Source organism: Melanostigma gelatinosum (assembly GCF_949748355.1).
Source record: "Melanostigma gelatinosum genome assembly, chromosome: 12".
In the NCBI taxonomy this organism is placed as follows: Eukaryota; Metazoa; Chordata; class Actinopteri; order Perciformes; family Zoarcidae; genus Melanostigma; species Melanostigma gelatinosum.
This window is the reverse complement of record NC_136645.1, coordinates 8,458,424-8,480,532: the sequence shown is the minus strand read 5'-3', so window position 1 is coordinate 8,480,532 and position 22,109 is coordinate 8,458,424. Positions and strand designations below refer to the sequence as shown.

Genomic DNA, 22,109 nt, shown 5'->3' with positions numbered 1-22,109 from the left:
TGCCTCTTTGTTTCTGTCTTTCTATCAGCTTAGCAGAAAACCTGCAGCTCTCTGACACACAGGACGGAAGAGGACAAGAGAGAGAGAGAGAGACAAGAGAGAAAATAACCAAACACAAAACAGGAACAAGACTATTAAACTCAACAAGAGTCTCACTCTCCAGGTCAGAGGACAAAAATTGTGGTTTCCTACTTGACATTAATACTCTTATCCTCCTCATGGACACAACTCTGCTGATCCTCTTGTTTGGTGTGTGGGTGCAGCGAAGATCACATGATGACAAAGAGCACCCAAACATGATTACTCCCCTCCTCGTGACAGACAGTAATTGGTGTTTGTTTACTCTCTTCTCTCCCTCTCTTGTGTGGCAGAGTGGTAAAGAGCATTATTACTGTCGGCTGATTAGTATGGCTCCTCCAGCAGCTGTCAGGACAAACTAATAAGAAGAAACTTGAGCAGAGTGACAATAGAGGACTGTGCACACACACAGACATATTTAATTTAAGCATACACTGAGTGAGTGAGTGAGATAGAGAGATTCCTTTGACATGCCTTCAATGTATTTATGTATTTCAGCATGCGTGTAAGCAAATAAGTAAAGATAAATATATGGGGCCAGAAATTTGTATTAATGATCTAATAGCCTAAATGTATTACTCATCATAACCAATATTACTTTCAGTACAGAACATGTGTCAAAAGGTGCACAAGGTGCATGCTCTCACCCATGTTTCTTTACTGTGAAACTTGAATATACAATGTACTTTATCCATCTGAGTCATATAATGTTCCTTCTGTACTGTAAACAAGAAATATACGACCCACCAGCATCAATTCCTCATGGATCTTTCAGAATTGCTCTCCTAATACATCAAGCATTCACACCAACCCTTGACAACTCTATCTTCCACACATCTTAACACACCCCAAAGTCCTCAGGGCACCCAGGAAAATTAACCATTTAATAGCAATAAATAACAGATTCTGACTCAAGGGGACTTCAAATCTCTCTCTCTCTCTCTCTCACTCTCTCTCTCTCTCTCTCTCTCTCTCTCTCTCTCTCACACACACACACACACACAGCCCAATCAAATGTGTTATTACTGAGGTAGCACATATGTAACATCTATTTTTCACCCATTCACGTATGCACCAGCCTCATAGAATGTGACCGTTTTATAAAAACTCAGTCTGCCTCAACCTTGTCCATGCAACTTTGTTTTTTGGAGGAATTAATAACCATTAAATCAATCAAGAGAACTGTACTGAAAGCAGACAAAATGATATACCAGGGTTATCTTCAGTGGTACATTTACTAAAGTTGAGTACTGTGCTTAAGTACACATTTGAGGCACTTTATTTGAGTAACAGATTTACTTACTTTATAGATTATGATTTTACTACAGAATACCTAAAACTACTCACAGTAAATAGAACAGTTCAAATGACCTCCCCCTCAACCAACAAATGTATAATCCAAGCTATACATGGATGCATCAGTTATAATCATCAAATTATAAGTATAAAACTCATAGCATCTCTTTACTAAACAGGGAGTACTTTTACTTGTGATACTCTTAGTACATTTAGCTAATAACCCTTTTTACGTACTTTTACTGAAGTGACATTTTGAAGTCCGTGCTTTTGTTTTGAATGGTATATTTTCATATTGCAATATTACTGAAGTGAAGGACCAAAAATACTTTTTCTACTGGTTACCATGAGGGATGATTCTGTGACTTTATAAAAACCATGCAGCACGTTACATTGTGGCATTTATCTTTTCTGTTTTCATAAAATGTCTGTCTTCTTTCCCTTTTTCTCGCTGACGTGTACTGTTACAGGCCCTTGTATTAGTCAAAATGGAGTATTGACTATTTGTAAAAACACAAGTGCAAATCAAATCAACATTGTGCAGGGACAGATGAAAGCTGCCTACCTGTACACACGCAGGAAAAGGGGGCAGTTAGTGAACAATTGATTTGATGTGAAGGAGGGGCATTCTTTTTCCTGCAGTGGAAAGGCCTCCACTGTATACGCTGTACGGCTAGCAATCACTCCTCCACCTTACCTCCAACTACCTCTAACACCCAACTGTGTCCTCAATCTCCGCTCCACCGGGCCCAGGTATGCAACTTTTCCGTCAGCACTGTTATGTATTTGGCTTTTTGTTTCACTTTAATAGGAGAGAAATTGGCAACATATTCTTTTACAGCCCCCTGGCACCATTAGAAAGCCTGCTGTCATTTGGATTATTTATGAAAAACTATTTCATGCTTACTTACATTTGCTGCTTATTTTCCCCCAGTGTGACCTGCAGCAGATTTAGTTCCATTTCGAAAGCCTTAAAGCCAATTCTTTATATCTGCAGGTCAGCCTTCTCGATTGAGTCGAGATTGAAATACCAGTGTGCAGAGGAAAAGGTATGGCAAGAGGAAACCAATGGTGTTTTATTGTGTTGAGGGCTATAGTAAAAAGAACAGGGGGGGGGGGGGGTACTTAAAGAGGAAACGATGGGGGTGAAGGCGGAGGAGCGGGGGTGATTTTTAGGCGGATGTAGAACTGGAGACACCTGCAGAAATAAGAGGCAATGCAGAGGCAGCAACAAAAGTTGAGGAATGAAAGGGCCACAACAATCCAGCTGCTGGTGAGCAGCAAAAGCAACAAAGACCGGACAAGAACTGAGTCAGCAAATTGGCATAGAAAGTAAAAAACAGTACAGACATAAAAATAAATAAAAAAAGTGGTCTTAAATCCGCAAGATTTTATATTTCATCTAAAAACATGTCAAATACCGTTGTTTGTGAGGTGTTTTACAAGGTCCACAAAGATAAACTTTGGTGGGGATTTTTTGCTTGTGATATTTTTCGGCTGTGTTTCTGGAATCTACACTCATATTCTTGTCTGTACAACAAAATTGGCAATCTTTGTCAAATGAATGAAAATAAACTTCCCCACTAAGGAGCTCGACAGGCCAGCACAAAGCAGTCACCTGCATGCATCTATACTCATAATACCACTGTATGGGGTCTTTTACTCACCAATGCACACACACACACACACACACACACACACAGACACACTTTTGATCTGGGTTTGTTCCGGGCTTTATACAGTGACCCTAATAAACTGCGGCGTGGCCAGGCAGGTTTGTCACTGTCACAGGTAAATGATGTAATTAATGAGTGTGAAGCGGAGTGGATGGCAGCCGGGGTGTTAGCTTTTAAACACCTCTCCAGCTGACTGGGTTTGGGGAGGCCCAGCTGGACACAGCCAGCGGATCGATAGGGGGTCAGGGGTCAGTCAACCCTCCCATTATAACCCCGGTGGCTCCCATCATCGTCTGGCTAACGATGCCTGCAGGAGGGCCAGAGATGGAGCCACTGCAGGGAGAGGAAGCAGCTTCTGGAGCTTCAAACGGAGGCTGGTGTGCTTTCTGGGCGCTGAAGCCTAAAACTCATATCTATAAGGTTTATTTGTGACTATTGTTAATGTACTTATCTGTACGAGTCTATGATGGAGTGTCCGACCTGCTTTACGTTGGTCACAGACTCTCTGTATTCTGTTGTTGAGAAATATTGGAGACCTTGTCGGGTCACAAATGGTTGTTAATGACGGGACTGTTTGTATTTTCACATATCCGGTAAGATGTAATAATTTATCTTGCTTGTGCAGTTTCCTTTGTGTCAGGAATGTGTGATATTAAAACAAGACAGAAAATGGCACGTAAAACATTGCTTTCTACCCAAGTATCAAGTGGCAGATTGTTTACCTATATTAAGATTATGTTACGTTACATCTTTAAAAAAATGTCAAATGAAGGTTTCTTGACTGTACAGAGCTGTTGGTTATACAGTATACATATATTGCTGGCTGTTATCATTTGCAACCTGCATTTTTTTAGTTTTATCTGTCATCATCAAACTAAAATAACCCAACTGCATCTGTAGTGATGGCCTCTGGCTAATGTCAAGGACAAAGAGAACAGCAGGAGAGGATGGGAAATTGTTCTGGGTCCGAGTGGTTTCATCATTAACTGTGAGTCTATTGATAAAGTGCCTTTTGTTTGGAAAAACAAAACTCATTTGATGTTTAACTTTGAAATATTGTGGGGGGTTTTGACAAAGCAATAGCACTGTAGTACCTCAAATTGTAATATGATATTGTAGTTGATGTAATTCTCAAGGATGTTGTATGTTATTTGAGCATAACACTGAATCACTCGTTTTTTTTCTTTTCTTTTAAATTACTCATCATAAAGTTAAATATGCCATAACATCTTTGGAAGGATTTATCTGAAATATTCAGTGGAATAAAGTTAAGATGATCATTAGATTAATTATAAGGAAATATAAATTATTTTTTCAAACTAAACCTCAGATTTTATCCAGCAAAACATTTGTTGTGGAAAATAAGAAAAGGCACTTGTCAAACAACAAACAAGAACTATTAGCTCTGTAAATGTGGATCCATGTTCCTGAGCAGAGAATGAAGTCACTCTCCCTCTGTGTGTGTTGTTATTGGAGCTTCTTCTTGCTATGTTGACATAGCCGGTCCGGCCCCGCATGCTTTTAGTGCATGTTGGCGCACGTGAGCGTGCACCACCTCACAGCTGCTGCTCTGCTGATAACGCAGTCCCAACCCACCCTCCGGTTTCCCCTCCGGTAAACACTGTTAGCTCTGTCAGCTCTTTCACCATAGTTTGCATTGTTCGTGCTGTTAGCACTGTTAGCTATGAGCCACCAGCTCGCCAGAATCAGAATCAGCTCCCAATCTTGGATGTTGCACCTCTAAAGTATGCCTCACATTTGTTGGAGCTTTGAAGTTTTTTATCCCGTAGGTGCCCCGAGGAATACTGCAACCAGTTTTGTTCATGATGTTGATACGTCATTAATATTACAGCATTGGAACATGTTTCTGACCAGATTGATCAACATCATTAAAAGGGCAAAAGCCTAATCTAAAACTTCCCTCACATTAGTATAACTGTCCTATTCAGACCCCTCTATACTCAGACTCAACAGCCACTCCAGCAGATCCATACAGAGATCAAAACTCAGCAGCTAATTTAGAGTGTGTGCTAGAGTTTTTAATGCTGTGAGCTCCCCGAGGATTACTTGGACCAGTTTTGTTCATGATGTTGATACATTATTAATATTGCATCAGGGAAGCAAATCCTTCCCGGCCAGATTGGGTTTGATCAATATCCTCAAAGGGCAGAAGCCTCATTAGTCTAAAACTTCCCTTACATTAGCAGGACTGTCCAATTCAGACACCTCTTTACTGCCGCGGATCCATACAGAGATCCAAACTCAAAGCTAATTTCTAGTTTTTAAAGCCGTGAGCTCCCCGAGGAATACCGAGACCGGTTTTGTTCATATTGATGTTGATGCATTGTGATTATTATAGGGATCTTAATCTGCGAAGAAAAAAGATTGATGTTTCATAAAACATCACAATGAACTTCTGTCAGGTAGAAACAAGTTTCTCCAGTATTTTTTGAACGATTTTATGACCATAAACGGGTGGAGAATTTTTTTATTACTCGCTGCTTTTTGAAATTGCTTTACATAAAACATCAAAAGACAATATATAAAAGAAAGGCAAGTCAATCAAAAGGTACATAAATAGTTCTTTAAAGGAATAGAATAAAACAGAGGATGAAAAATGTGTGAAAAGTTAAAGAGTAGACCTGAAACCATGAGTTGATCAATCCTTTTTCAAGTAAAAATGACAAACATGCAGGATTTGCTTCATGTCTTATGTGGAGGTACGCTAAATATATTTTACGAGCAAGTTGAATATTTCATTTGTTAAATGTTTTTTATTTTATTTTATTTTCACTATTTTCGGACATTTCATAGACAAAATAAATTGATTAACCCATTAATTAACAAAAGTAATCGGCAGATAATTGTTAGTTGCGGCCCTAAAAAAATAGATATTTATTTTTGTTTTAGTCCGAAAATCAGTGCTAGATGTGAGCAGACATGCTGAGAGTTGACACTCTACCTGTGACCCAACAGTGTTTAAAGATGTGCCAGTGGACGCACTATATTATCTTCCTATGGACAGGCTAATCCATTATCGGCCCTCTCGCGGCGCGAGTGAAATGCTCGTATTAGGGCAACTGCGTTCAGAGGCATCATTCAGGACAATGAGCTATAGCCATAGAGTGACAGGCTAGAAAAATGTCCCCACTTTTCAGTCTGTACAAATGACGTTTGGCCACAATAACTCACAACTGGACACCTCATTTCGCGTCGGGAGCTGGCTGGCCAGTCAAAAGCTATCATACTATCTTCTTTATTTGTGGCCCATGCTTTTGGTAGTAACACTATCAAATAAATACTGCTAAAATGCCACTTCAGTCAAAAATATTGGCCAGTTCTTTCTCCGTCGTGACTGGGTCCGGATGGCAACCTGTTTCTGATGGTATAAACCATTAAGAGTCAGGTGGTCGGGCAGCCGGCATCCATCATACCCAACAGCACCATGAGTTACTGTTGGACATATATATGCACGTGATTTCCAGTGATCAATGCTGCTGATCCCTTGGAGCCATTCTCAAAGCATGATAGTCAAATGAATTGATTACCAATTAATCATTGGGGAATTGCTTGCTTTGAGGAGCAATCACTCACCGATAAAGAAGAAATGGCTATGAATACATTTCAAGGATGACAATCTTTGAGGAGTAATAGTATAATTTGTCACTTGTGACAGTCGATTTGATTGTTCTCGATATTTCAGCCTGGTGGAATATTGGACAGAATCACGCTGGGTTGTCAGAGCCAAGCTGAGGTGTGTGTGAATGTGTAGAGTGGTGCTTTAATACGGTAATAAGGCAGTCAGAAGAACACTTCGACTTCCTAAGGTGACAGCAGCTTTATCGGGCATCGCCTCATAAAGTCCCATCATATCTGTTCGCCACTATTATCAAATGGGTGTTTAGCGTGCTTCTGTGTGTGGGTGTGTGAAAGACGGAGAAAGAGGATGACTGTGTGTGTGTGAGCTGAGGGTAATGACATGAGAGCACAAAAAGATCAGCATGAAAAGTGAGTTGATCCTGGCTGAGGGCAGAAATACTGTACGATTTTGAGCTTTTTATAAGAAAAATAAGCCCATTATCCTCCCACGCTGAAGTGAAACATTTCTCTTTTTCTCTCCACGTTCCCTTCTAAAGCCCAGGCAGCTGTGGTCAAACTTGGGTCAATAAAATGTCTGTCTGTCCATTGAGTTGCCACATCTATCAAAAGATGAAAGTTTGTCTTTAAAGGAGAGATAGAATTCAGCGGGGAGAGAGCGGGCCCTTTCTGTGAGGCATGCAGGAAATTAATCAAGGAAATGGGGTTTTTGGTGTGCCTATATCACATCTAATCTATCCTTTGTCCACATGTAGCCGGCTCCAAGCCTCACCAATCAAGAGCGACACGCTGGCTTTATGAAAAGCCACTTGTTCCCTGCATAATTGGGGGGTCTCGTTGCCGAGTTAAATGGGAGGTGGAGGTGGAGGGGGGGGGCTGTCTTGTTTGCCCATGTAAAGTGTGATCCAGATAATAGCATTCTCATCAAAGGCGGCAATTACATTCATTACAACGGCGCAAGGCGCGCCTGCAAGGAAATTAAGTGGTGAGAGGAAAGAAAAGCTTAATATATACCTCCTTTATCCTATCCCCCACCTCTCAGTTCTTTTTCAAATGCTACTCGTGGAGCCGGAGACCTCAAGAAAGAAACAGTCTCAGTAGGAGAAGAATAAATCTTGTCAAAGTCCCCCTTCACCTTTCTGCCTCCAAGAGGCTCCTGTCTACCGTTACTATGGCTGCACTTGTCTAGGATTGAAAAGCTTTTCCAGAAGGGTAATCTCGAATGCAGCTTTTACACGAGCCCAACAAATGACACCAAGTCTTTAAAAACTGCTGAAGACCTTCTCTAAATTAAATTCCAATTTCTTTCAGGAGAGGAGGAGCAAATCAATTGTCTTGTGTGGCGTTAAACCACAAACAGCCTGTAAATCAAGCGGTTAAGAGGAGAAGGGAACCTTTTCATTCAGGCCTTTTAAATGTGAATCAGAGCAAGTGGATAACACTGCAACCTTCTCAAAGACAGGTGTTGTCCCTGAGCCCATTCTACACGAGCCTGTGTGTATATTTACACGCGCTCATATTATTTAGATTAGTCTTGTGAAGGTTTTGAGTTCAAGTCAGGCCTTCACAAAATGTTAAGTATATGAGCAATTGTGTCAATTGTATCAAAAGAGACAGAAATGTTGGATTAGCGTGTTTGATTTATATTACATCCACAGTTTTTCAACAAAGCTGGAGTCACTTGTACTCAAGTTTCCATCAGTGCGAACGCAGCCTTATTGGGTGTAAATGCCAGCCTCAGTAAACTCTATTAGAGTATTACCTGCTCGTATTCTCGTTAATAAATGCGCACTGCCCTTTAAAAGAACAGTTTAACACGTGGACATGTCATTAATGTGAAATTAAGTTTGACCAATTATCCCCCTAAAGAAATCTGTCCTCCAAACCAAAGGCTACATTGGCTCTATAACTGCAGGAAATGCCTGAAATACAACATACGATGATTGTTTTAATTATTAATATTAAAAGGAATTAAAAACAAAACTATTCAAACAAGTGAGCACACGGAGAAGTGCACACTTTGTCTTCAGGAGTCGACAAATCATTGTGGCTGTGTGTAAATTATTCAACAGGATCTGGCCCTGGTGGAAACCTGAGCATAATTAAATTGCAATAAAATAACATTAGTGTGGACAGGCTGTTAGAAGGTGGCGTAATTGGCCGCTCGCTGCGGTCATGGTTCAACTGATGGGGTCGACTGTCATGTCCTCCACTGGTCCTGTACATGCTGTCCCCGGGGACTGACAGCTGACACAGAGAGGACACTGAGCTTTCTATACAATGATAGCCACGGTCTGTGTAATCTTGATAAGTCAGGGTGAAGACTTATGAACAATACTAGCCCACATGTATTGTATCTTGTGTCATGTGGAGTACTTGTCTCTCTCATATGGTAGAATGGGAAGTACGGTACCTGTTTCACCACTGAGACATGTGCGCCATCTAGTGTCCAGATGTCGAACTGTACTCACAAGTGGCCAGCCAACAGCAGGTGAACATGCAGGACAAGTGTACCTGTCAAAAGAATGTTCTGTTAAAATAGTCTATAATTGTTCTTTGTGACAGACAAACACATAATACACACGGTCCGTCACGATATAGGTAGATACATTTTCAACACAAAAACATGTGACTCGTTACAAAGTACAGAATTGACAGGTTTACATTACTGCTGTAATACTATTGCTCTGACGGTAGCAGTTGTAAGCGGTAAAAGGATACCGCAGCCAGCCTCGCACAACTTAGTCGTTTATCATCTTCTCCTCAGTGGTTTTCCAACAACTTTGACACAAATGGGGCAATGCGATCTTCACAGAGCGCTTACTGGTAAATTATTGATTGTGATAAAACATGAATGAGTCAATAGCTTTTGAAAGTAATGCGATTGTTGTGCCTCATTTGTCACTTTGCGTGTAATTGCAAGCTCTACGTTTGAAAGTGTCATGTCACCGATGTGAATGGATATGCTATCAGTTAACATTATTGGCTTGGTGGCAGGAGATGGTGTTTAAAACACTTCTGTAAAAAAGAAATGCTATTGTGCTTGGATGACAACGTACATTTTTGAAGGTGTATTTTTAATTACAATGCAAGGCGCATTTTCATTACGGCACACCATACGATAGAGATACAGACAAAATGACAACACATGTCAAGAGTAATTTCCACTTTAGTCATGATTTTGCTTGTTTATATATAGTTGTATGGCTTCATTCTAAAGACAACATGTTGGTCACGGGCTGGTCACGCCTTTTGACACTTGACACAAAATGAGAGATTACACTTTCATTTTAACCAGAATTTTCTCACTTAAATTGGTTTAGTATATAATAAACATGTCTGAAAAGCTGATTTGGTAGGCCTACAGCAATATGGACATGCTCATTAATTAAAGCGTCACTGGTAGGAACCTTCCTTTGCGGGCACAGTGAACTGGTGGCGGGACGGTTTTCAGCGGTGCACACTGAGTGAACTTTCACCCCTCCAACTGGTTGATTGTTTTGACTTAACAGGTTCTAAAAGTGATTCGACAGAAAGACAATTTTAAAACAATTAAGTACTCTTGATGATTGACTCAAACGCGTAACATACGATGTAAATAATGAGCGTGTCGACCGGATACCGACGTGGCTGTTGACAAAGATGCTTTCTCCTCCATAAGCTAGCGTTAGCTGTCTGGCTAACGTAGCGTACGTAGCTTTGGAAACAACATGACGACGATGAGGATTGGTGTGTAAGAGCGACCGACCAGATATCGGATCGCACCGAGTTCCTGCTTGTCTTACACATATTTCCAGGATCATCCTGTCTGCTGCGTCTGCATAGCTTCAAAAACGGCTTTCTCAACCTTTGCGCATCAGTAATTCAAGTCTAAACGTCTTCGTAGTGTGGGACATTTGCATCACTTTGCTTCGATGGGCGAGGAAAAGCCGGACACGCTCGACTTTGTGAAGGATTTCCAGGAGTATCTGAGCCAGCAGACTCAGCATGTCAACATGATATCAGGCTCTGTCAGCGGCGTCAAGGAGGAGGACGAGCTGCCACCAGGTAACTAGCTGTGTGTCACTCTTTGCAACAAGTCGATATATCTTCAGCACTTTTTAGGCGTCTGGATGTGGTGCAATTATCCCCATGATCCTTCAGTATGTGTCGTCTGTGATACATTGGTATTGTAAATCACACCATTTGTGAACCACTGTCCTGTTTGCAAAGTGCCACTTGTATGCAGTTCAACACAAATGTAACTGAAGTGTTGGGCTACATGTTTTTTGTAATCCAATGGAATGCCACCTGTTTAAATGCATCAAGAATCCTTTGTTTCCTTCGATAGTAAAGTGTAATCATATTTGTGTGGTATATAATTTCATATTATAAATGTCCTGCTCATGGTCCTGTATGCAGACTGCAGTCAGAATGGACTGGATCACCCCTCAGTGGACATGTCACTGGAGGACAGCTCGGGGATCCTGGTGGATGGTTTTGAGAGGACCTACGACGGCAAGCTCAAGTGCCGCTACTGCAACTATGCAACCAGAGGCACTGCGAGACTCATTGAGCACATCCGAATTCACACAGGTAAGTGTTAATAGTTCATTTTCAAGGGATGAAATTGAAGCGTTTTTGTTAATCGGCCTGTTTTTTCCTTCAATTAAACAGGAGAGAAACCGCATCGCTGTCACCTCTGTCCATTTGCTTCGGCCTACGAGCGCCACCTGGAGGCCCACATGCGATCGCACACAGGTGAGAAGCCTTATAAATGTGAGCTGTGCTCCTTCCGCTGCAGCGATCGTAGCAACTTGTCGCACCATCGGCGTCGACGCCACAAACTCCTGCCAATGAAAGGTGCTCGCTCGCTTTCCCACAAGAAGATGTTGAGTGTTTTACAGAAAAAGGCCAGCTCGCTGGGCTACGGCCGTCGAGTCCTCATCAACTTTACCCCCCCTTCTATGGTGGTGCACAAGGCGGAAAATGTGAACGACTTCTCGCATGAGCTGCCCCACTTACGCCAGGAGACGTACGATAGTCAGGGTCACGCAGTGGAGGACGGGCACTCGACAAATCAAAATCACCATCACCATGATATGGTTATGGATAACCCACTGAACCAGCTGTCCACCCTGGCAGGCCAGTTGGCCAGCCTCCCTTCTGAGTCCCAGGACCAGACTCAGCCTCAGCCTCCGCCTCCTATGTCTCCAGGAGCAGAGTCTATCGTAGATGAAAAGCCCTTCCTCATCCAGCAGCCCCACCCTGCCACAGCTCCCGTGGCTGTGCCTGCCAGCATGGTCCATGCCTCCTCCTCTTCCCCAATCAGCCCGGAGTCCCGGGCTCCTCCCCACAGCAGTTGCAGCCCTGGACGGGGACCCTGCAGCGAGCACAGTGGGCGCACCAGTACCCCCAGTATCTCCAACAGCCAACCCAGTACACCGGCCCCAGGCCTGTCCATCCCTCTCCAGGACCACCACATGCTGCATCACTGCCAGCACTGTGACATCTACTTCCCCGACAACATCCTCTACACCATCCACATGGGCTGCCATGGCTACGAGAACCCATTCCAGTGCAACATCTGCGGCCACAAGTGCAAGAGCAAGTACGACTTTGCCTGCCACTTCGCCCGCGGGCAGCACAAGTGATGGATGACTGAGTAAAACTTTGAAAGAACTTTCAACAGGACAGATTTGTTTTATTAATTCCATAGTCATTTTATTTATTGGTCTTTTACTTGGCCTTGATGTAGCCTAGCCTTTGAAAGTTGTATAATGTCAACATTCAGATGGTTTAATGTGTAATTGAAGGTGCCCATTCAAGTGTATTATAAAGGGATGATCAGTGTTTTCAACAGGTTGAGAATTTATTTGTGGTGTGATAAATCAGAAAAACAACTTCCCTACTTGGCCAAATTCATTAACCTTATTTAATGTAGCAATTTATCAAGTTAGACATAGCTCAGAAATGTACTGCTGTTCATACGTTGAAGCTTCTCTTCAGTACGTGAGCTAAAACAGACAGACAACACGTGATAACACTCCTGCTGTTCACACAGCAAATCGACTCTCACCCTCAACAGTGTGTCCCCTTTAGAAAAATACAAAAACAGAAGAAACTAAATGAGTTCTCAACCTCCCTGGAATGTTCAATTATGGCTCCGGTGACACTGATGCCAGAGTCATCTTACTTTAGCCTTGTTGAACTTATTTCAGTGCTTGGTGCATTACTACTATTCTTTTGCAGTGCCTGACATAGTCACTTTCTTGTGTGTCCAAGATAGGATGGACTGTTACTTTTGAAGATTAATAGATTTCATTCAAATATCCTCTTCTTGCTGTGATGAATAGGCCCAGAACCTTAGAAAAAGACTTTGGCCATTGTAGTTTTCTATGGTAGCCATTCTTTCTTTCTTTCTTTTTTTTTTGCCAAAATTCTGCTCCATAAACGCTGCTAAGACACTTTGGAATCTAAAATATGTGGACGGCATCTAGCCGGCCAAACGTTGTATCGGTGGTTTTAGGTCAGTCGGTTAAGTTGTCGAACTAGATTTAGTAGAAGTTGGGTTGTTCTTGACGTTCCTTCACTCAGTGCCCTTCCTTGACCAGCATCATGGTAACTTCACGTGTTTTGGTTGAACGGGTTTCTTATCCTTTTTAATCACATCGTGTCACCTTCTGATGTTTTGATATTGTACGGAGTCACTTTGATATCCCGTGTCTGTGTGTTTAGGACAGAATCATCCCGTCTTGTGTCTCGTGTGTCTCACGTAGCACCGGGGATGCCACGGTTTTTCTACCTTTCGTGATAACAACACACACGCTGAGATTCCCCCGTTCATCAAATGGATCCCAGTGCTTTTCAGACTATTTACTGAGTATTGTATTCTGAGTTGTTGGATAGATGTTCAGTGTCAAAAAAAAGAAGAAGCAAACTCATGTCGCAGTACGACTGCTACTTTAGCAAAAGATTGTTCGTCGTCTTGGGTACTGTTGTTTGTTGCTTAGCAACGTGCGTGGAGAACATTGTCACTTTTTTTTTTAAGGACCATCTCCTTGTTGCCATGCTAACCAGTAACAAGGGGCATCCCAGTAACGACTGCCTTATGTTCTCTGTGTGTGTGTGTGTGTGTGTGTGTGTCTCGTAGGGTCATAGGTAATGATGGCGAGCACTCGCTCCCTCTGGGATGGCAAATCATTTCATTGTGAGATGGATTCATCTTACTAATTTATAAGTAAAGTGTTTTCTAACTGAGTTGCACTTCGTCTTTTGTCTTCTTTGTATTCGAGAACCGAAGTCGATAATAGTTGTGTTATTAATTCGTATTGAATGTTCATTTAACAGTAATGAAATACACCAACACACATTGTCTTTTGATGATGCTTTTAATCAGGTATTGTGACAAAGGGAAAGTAAATGGTGAGTATGATTCAGTGTCACGACCGACAGAATGATGACTGAAGCCTCTCATTGTAGGATCAAGTTAAGCCTGGTTCTGCTTATGAGCCTCCTCTTCCTTTTTTTCAGGGTCTGGCGAAGAAAAATGTGTTTTTATTCTCGTGTTACCTTGAGATCACGAGACTCTTACTTTACTGCTAACCTAATATGTTTGTTCAACTGATCCGCTATCGGATTCTAAACGAGGTGCAAATAGACACAGACCTTTGAGTTTGATGGGACCCAGGACCAGAGTGTGGCTGTCGTGTTCTGACCCCAGGTCTCTGGCCGCACGTTTGTTGCAGCCGCGGCGGCACCGGGAGTTGTAGTCCGAGGCTTGGCATATCAGCACCTTGCACTGGATGTACACCGACTCTGTGGCTCGCAGGAACTGGAAGGCCTTAAATGTGAAACGGCCATAGGCACGGCTGCCAGTGATGTAGGCCTGGTAGCTGTTGTCCACAGGGCAGCTAAAGGTGAAACAAGAGACGGTGTTTCTGGACAATGCTACTACATGTATGTATTTATTTTGTTGTTGTATATAGTCAGATCCCTTATGTACGTAAGAGTACCAGTTCCACATGTAAAAAACAAAAAAAACAAGTTAAAGTCCCACATTCAAAGTCCGACTTAAGTAAAAGTACTAAACCATAATTTACTAATGTATCAAAGTAAATGTTACATTGTTGATTATTTATACTGACACATCAATGAATAAGTGTATTTTTGGTGCAGCTAGTTAGTCCAGTGCAATGTGAGGTGTCTGGCCTCCAAAGAGTCACCAGATTAATCTGAGGGATCGTTACTAAATTATTGGGCTAGGAAACAAAAGTAGGTCTGCTACACAAATTAATATTTAGCTTTTTGGACTTTATCAGGGAAATCTTTCTTTGGTGAACTGCTGACAACCTCTAGACCTCTGAAAAGTAAAAAGAAGCCCCAACTGCTTTTTTTTGTAAAGAGTCACAGGCCGAAAACTCTTCTTCTGCAATTTATAATCTAAATCTGTAAAGTGACTATAGTTGTACAATAAATGTAGTGGAGTATAAGTATAAAGTAGCATTAGTTACTTAATCTACAATGTGGCAAAGCAGACTCTCATCTTACCCGTTGCGGACCAGGTAGTAAGATCTGGTCTGGAAGTCGTGGGGCGATGGTGAGGTCACACAGGTGTCAAGATAGAGGACCAGGGAGCTGTCGCCCCTCCTCAGGTCCACTTGAACATACAAGTTCTGGTTGAGTGTCACCTCGTATGGGACCTGAGTCACCTGTGAGTGTAAAAGCAAAACATCAGCATGGCACGCACGTCTTTACATGCGGGATTTTCTTCACAAACACCCGAAAACACCTTATAGTAGAAGCTGCTGGATGTGTAGAAGTCCATGCTGGTATTGAATCTGCCTGTGCCGGTAATGCTGCTGTTGTCATGGTGACTGACAATGTACAGGATCTGGGACACTGAGTCCTGATCCATCCGACAGCCCACGCTCATCTTAAGGTGAGACTGCCGAGTGATCTCCCCGGAGCTGGAGCTGGAGGTGTAGGCACGGAGAGTGTTGATGTACACAACTCTGCCGTTCTCAAACTGTTCAAGGCAGAATATAGTGGAAGATGGTCACACTCTCTTCTTACATCACACCGATTTGTATCAGGAAGTACTGTATGTATGTTGATGTTTTCCAGAAGGTGATGAGTTGTCTACCTTTCGAACGTTGCCACAAGTGTTAATGGGGAAGTTGAAGACCACCTGAAAGGCTGAAACCTGGGGTCTGCAGTTCGGGTCGTTGAGGTACAGACTATGGCCGTCGTAGCCGAGAGAGTTCAGGTAAGTCCTCTGGATGACAATGTTCATGTTGTCTGAGGAACAGTCCACTCGACCTGACAAAGGACCACGTTCACAAGATATTTACAACAGCGTGATCACTTTTAGGATAAAGCTGTAAGATTACACAACATTTAAGTCTTTAGCCGTGCCGGTGGTGCGGTTCGAGGGTCTGTTGGGCTGTCCACCGCTTCGGTCCAGACTGAAATATCGCAACAACTGTCAGCTTCAGCTGTACTTTTGTGTTAAATGAAGACATTACATGCTAAAACATTGTGAGCGTGTTACAATTCTGTGAAGTTTGCATTTCGTGCACGGCACCGCTGCGCACCAAATGATTCAACCAAGATTTTTTGTCAGACCCTTCCGATTAAATCTACCATGATTCTACCTGAGCTTGGTGGCAAAGAGCTTATGAAGTCAGCGTTGAACCCTCGGCCAACCGCAGAGCTATCGGTCCGGAAGAGCACAGTCAAGTAGTTTGAGGTGGAGTAGAAGGTACTCAGACTACTGTTGTTGTTGTTGTTGTTGTTGTTGCACACTTTCCCCAGATATCGTGAGCTAACAGACGGCCCATCGTAGACTGCAATATAGTCACAGGAGCAGCAGTTCTCCAATCTGTTGGGTTTTTTAAAATGATAAAATCCATAAATTACTAACTTATTGAAGCAAAACTCCAATAATACTTCAAATGAGTCTTTGATATCAATTGAGAGCCTAATTCTCCACAAGTTAATACTTCCTGTCATGACATTTTTTTATATATTTGTAGTTCACATAATAATACTGGTTATTCACACAAATGATCTCCAACAGGCAGTCTATTGTTCACTCACTGCAGGTCCGTGAATGACAGGAAGATTCTTTGGTCATACGTGGCCCTGAGCTGCCAGACACAGTAGGCGTTGTTGTAGTAGAGGTTCGGGTGGTTCGGGCTGGAGAAGTTACCAGAGCCGAACAGAGAGCCTCCACAGGGGCCTGCTAAAGGTGGACAACATAACACAAGTGTCATTACAGTGAAATATATTTGCAGCAGGCTCGTGGTACGCACATGATGATCCTACCTGTGGGTGTCATGTCAGTTGTGGCTTGGCAGTAGGCTGTTTGAAGTAAACAACAACAACAATATGGGTTTCAGTATTGCTTGTTGGTGGATACAGTGATGAAAGTGTACTGAGGTTTGAATGACACAATACTTACAGTGGAAGTCATGACAACAGTTTCCATTGTATCGGCAAGAGCTGGAGCAGGAGCAGCTTCCCAGGTGCCGGCCGCAGTTGTACCGGCACGAGGGCTGACCTGAGAGACATGGTAGAGAACAGTGATCAGACATTTAGCTAATCTCTCCTGCTAGCAGAATAATGGTGGGCTGATGTATTCCAATATAGTCTAGGTTGTTTAGAGATGTTCATACCTGTGGTGGTTGGGGCAGTTGGGGCAGTTGTCTGGCAGTAAGCTAAATGACAAAGAAAGGAGAATAGAATTATTACAATATGTTACACCTGCTATTACTTAATTCTGCAACTGTGAGCAACTAAAAATTGTCCCATCATATCCGTATTGTTGTCCGGTCAGCCAGCACTTGTTTAAGTAAATAAGAGATTGCAATAATCTAAATGATGTTTTTTCTACATCTGGCTGAGAGAGGAAGCGTCTTACTTTAGTGGAGAGTCTGGTCAGGCTTCTGGACAGACAGACAGGCTTAATGAAGACGTGTTTCCTGCTACTGAGACTTTAAGCAGTGATGACAATAATCTCTGTTTTTGTTGTTGTTGAGTTGCAGGAAACTCTTTCAGTCAGGGGGCTATAATGTCAGGGAGGTAAAGGTGCACGTATCCTCCATCAGAACTGCTTGTTTTGGTTCAACAGCTGTGGAAACGCCCTTCTCCCACACCTTTACAACATCAGAATTGGAGAGGCTGCTGTGTCTGACCATTTTTCTAAACTGACAGTCCGTCATTCACTCCCACTTTACGCAATCATTGGCCAACTGTGCGGAGATGTAGAAGGAAATACCTTATATCAAGAGTAGAAGAAGATTGCAACACTGTACAGTCAGTGATAATTCAGTCTATTTGTTTCTGAAGGTCTTTTGTTGAGAAAAAGTATTTGTGCATGTCAGCGTGATGCAAGATGCTTTTCAGTCGTAGTTGGGATCACTGAGCTTTGATGGACATTATACTCACAGTTGTAGTCATAACAGCAGTTTCCTTGGTATCGGCAAGAGCTTCTGCAGGAGCAGCTTCCCAGGTGCCGGCCGCAGTTGTTTCGACATGAGTACCAATCTGAGAGAGAGAGAACATTCAGTAATTGATGATATAGTTTCCTCTTTTGCGTGTAGGTTGTTGAGAGGTTTCCATACCTGTGGTTGGTCTAACAGGTCTGATAGTTGTTGTCTGGCAGGTAGCTACATGATGGGAAGAGAGAATAAAGTGCCCCAGTAAAACTGTGTTCAAACATCATGATATTTAATCTGCAACTGTAGACAAACACTGTAATCACACCATGTCCGTATGAGCACTGAGGGATTTGACAGACTTCAGCATGAGAGAGATGCAGAACCTGTTAACGCTGTGGATTTTGGTGGCTTGGCACTTACAGTGGTAGTCGTAGCAACAGGTGCCATAGTATTGACAAGAGCTTGAGCAGGAGCAGCTCCCCATGTGGCCCCCACAGTTGCTATAACACGAGGGCCGAGCTGTGAGACACGGGGTGACATTATAAATTCTGTGACAGTAATGCTTACAGTTAAAAAATGTTGTCATATGGACGTCAACACTTTGCCTCTCCATTAAATAGTGCAGCCTCTTTATAACATGTAACACCAGTCTATACCTGCAAGTTATCCAGAGCGATCCATTTATTTGAAAAAACATTTTTTTTAGGTATTAATAAAGAAAAACAGAACCTTGATCTGAAATTATGCTTCTTATTTTGGTGGTACTTATTTTACCTGGTGCAGCAGAATCCGTCACAAGATCTGCCATTGTTGCAGTAACTGATGGATTTAAAAAAAAAAACACACACACAAAAGTAGAAAGACAGAGAGACAAACGCTTAAAGGCAAGCATCAACACACACTGTGATTCAGATCAAAAGATGATGATCATCAGATCTTTGCACTTTTATTCCAGTAAACGACTGATTTAGCTGAAACTGATTGAAGCACTTCAACCAGGCCATCCAGATAGCGACAGGGTAAGGCAAAACACATTTTAGATGTACGCAGGACAGTTAACACTCAATCATAGTTGCATTATTTTTAGTAGTAGGTAGTTTTTGAACCTGGAAAACCGTGTGTTGTTGGAGGCATTTCCCCAGTTGTTTGGAAGCGGTCGGCACCTGAAGTATTACGAGAGGAACAAACAAACAGGACAAAAGATCAGAGTATTTAAAGACCAGAGACCAAGAACAGCCAAAAACCCATAATCCAAAAACAAACGTGACAAACATAACAATAGGAAAATAGTGGACAATACCTTGCACTCCATCTAAGGCAATCGCACTGCAGAGAACCAAGAGAGTCCACATGGCGATTTCGTTCACCTTCCAGTCTGCTTCAGATGCTGAACATTGCGGTTTATATAACCAGACACTTTAATGCAGTACCCATAAAGTGTCTGATGCCACCAATAGTCACAGTCATAAATTACATATTTATTGTTGTGCATGAGAAAAACCACACTTGCTTAACTATCACAAAGCGGACACAAAGATTGTTCACTTCCGGGTATGTTTTAAGATATTTGCTCAACACATACGGTTGAACTTCATGGGGAGTTTTTTTTGGTAACTTGCACATGAGCAGACAATAAGATATCCGCTGATGATCTTACATGACTAACTGTACTGCTACAGTAATTAAATAGTGTCACCACTAGAATCCTGCTGCACTGGTTGCATTGTTGTTTTTTACAATAACTGAACATCAAACATTTGTTCATTAATAATGAAATACTATAATCGAATGCAGTTTCATTTATTTTAAATCCTGGAAAATGTGCAGTTGCTTGTAACAGTCCTGTAAATATGCAAACCTATAAATCAGATTAATTAATCCTGTTAACAATAAAATCAGCTGAGGATTCGCATATTACTTGAAGATAATGTCAAAGTTAACAGCAGTTAAATGACATTTATGTTTTTACAATACAGCCACATTCAGACTGAAATACTTGAAGAATTTTACCATGACATTTGATCCCCTGATTTTTCATCTAACGCCACTAGCAGATTAACAACTTTTGGATGTATTGCCATGAAATTTAGGCCATACATCAATGTCCCCCTCAATGTTAATTGTAATAACTTTGGTGATCCCTTGTCCTTTCATCTACGGCCATCATCGGGTCAACACTTTTTATTTGTCCAATACTTTGATTTATGACCTGAAAAACCAACGACATTCCCATGAGCCTTAGCTGTACTTTGTGTTGAGTTCTCATTCACAAATGTTAGCATTATAACTGGCTACACAACATGGTAAACATTTGCTGTGTTCCGATGGCATACATATTGTTTTTACTTCTAGTAAATACTGTTGCTTCCCCTTACAGAGTACATAACGTTGCATGCAGTATGCGTTCAATTGGGACACACTACTTCGTCATAACATTGCACCTTAAACTTTGACCCTCTTGCTCATACGTCCGCTCCCCAGAGGATTGTGGGTCAGAATAGCCAGAAAAGTATAATGGCTTGTATACTGCAAATTAGGATTTGGGATTAAATTAGGTAACTGTTTAAAATGTGCTGTCATCTCATATTATTATTGTCATCTATAATAGTAAATGTTTTTGTTCAAGTATAATTTGTGCTGCAAATTCCATTGTCACAACCAAAATCTGATTGTTGCCAATATTTCGTCATGTTAAATTCTTCTGTAAAGTAGGAATATTGGACGAAATAGGCTATTATATCAAAACTGTGGTTACTCTTACGTATTTCATATCAGTATCAACATAAAAGCATACTTTATATGAATACAGTAAAATCGTCAAATGCTAGTATGTCATAGATTAAGAGACCAGATGCATGAATGTTGCTTTTTTCGTACAAACGGATCAATGAGTGACTGGATACCAATCAGTCAGAGTTCTATAGAGTCATTCATTTTTTCTTTATAGACTCTTATCTTCCCGTTATCAATTATTATCACTGTAACAATGTTTATAAGAGATAAAACCAGGCCTTTAATAACACCTAACACGACACGATGTTTCTCTTTATGATGAGAAAATGTAGCGTACCCTGTTCTGTTGAATCAGGTGTGTGGGAAGGATTCTCCTCATTACAGTCGCGGATGTCGCTCCCTAAAAGTAAATATGAGCTACGTTGCTTCATAAACTTGTTGACTTGTGTATAAAGAACATTTGAAATGTGTTGGCTCTTTTCCAAGGACACTTTGGCCTTATTATCTCTAAATCAATCGTAACCTTTTAACAGTTTGACATGTAAGAAAGCTAAAGTGAGGATTTTGGATTTATCAGACATCTTATTAGTTCTTGCTTCATAAGGAGCTCATTAAGTTAGAAATGTGGGGTGTCTATAGAATTTCTCTGGATATCAGGTAACATTGTCTAATCAGCGTTATTGTACATTTATAGTATCGAGTGAATTTGACATCGAATGAATATAAGAGAACTCAAGAAAAGGTGTATTGAGATGAAGACAGATAACTAGTAACAATGATAGCAGAATAATATTGTACAACATTAAATTCATTTCTGTCCTCTTTTTGTTATATTTAAGTGATTCAGTTTCGAGACCTGTTTACTTGATACTTGTTTGACCCCCCCCCCTCGACGTTGAGCAAAAGTTCTTAGAACATGCGTAATTAATCAAGAGAACCATTCCCGCTTCACAAATAAACATCTCCCTCAATATGGTGACATTTCAGTGAGTCACCCTCAAACACAAACAAGCCTGGCGCTGTCCCCCTGCTTCCCAATCGTCCTTTGTGGAAGTTGAGCTCTCCTTTCACCCCCTCCAGGATGTGGTTGCATCATCCTCCTAAAGTCAACACGTAGAGGGACATTGGGTGGTCTTTCTCTCTCTGTCAGACCAGCGCGTACAAAGCGGAGTGTAAGTCATGACAGCAGAGCCCCTGACTCAATGCTGCTTTGGTTAATCAGTAACCAGGGTGGGAGTATGGTGCAACTGACTGGGCCGGTTTAAAGTAAGGGAGCAGAGGAGCCAGGACCTCACTCAGCACCTCA

General features: G+C 41.8%; 1 protein-coding gene across 1 annotated transcript; it reads left to right on the top strand.

Annotated features, from left to right (window-relative positions):
- Positions 1-10,150: 10,150 nt before the first annotated feature.
- Positions 10,151-13,886, top strand: ikzf5 (IKAROS family zinc finger 5). The gene is made up of 3 exons (XM_079280279.1): positions 10,151-10,694; positions 11,049-11,222; positions 11,304-13,886. The coding sequence occupies exons 1-3, from the start codon at positions 10,562-10,564 to the stop codon at positions 12,278-12,280; spliced, it is 1,284 nt and encodes a 427-aa protein (XP_079136405.1). The 5' UTR covers positions 10,151-10,561; the 3' UTR covers positions 12,281-13,886.
- The last annotated feature ends 8,223 nt before the right edge of the window (positions 13,887-22,109 follow it).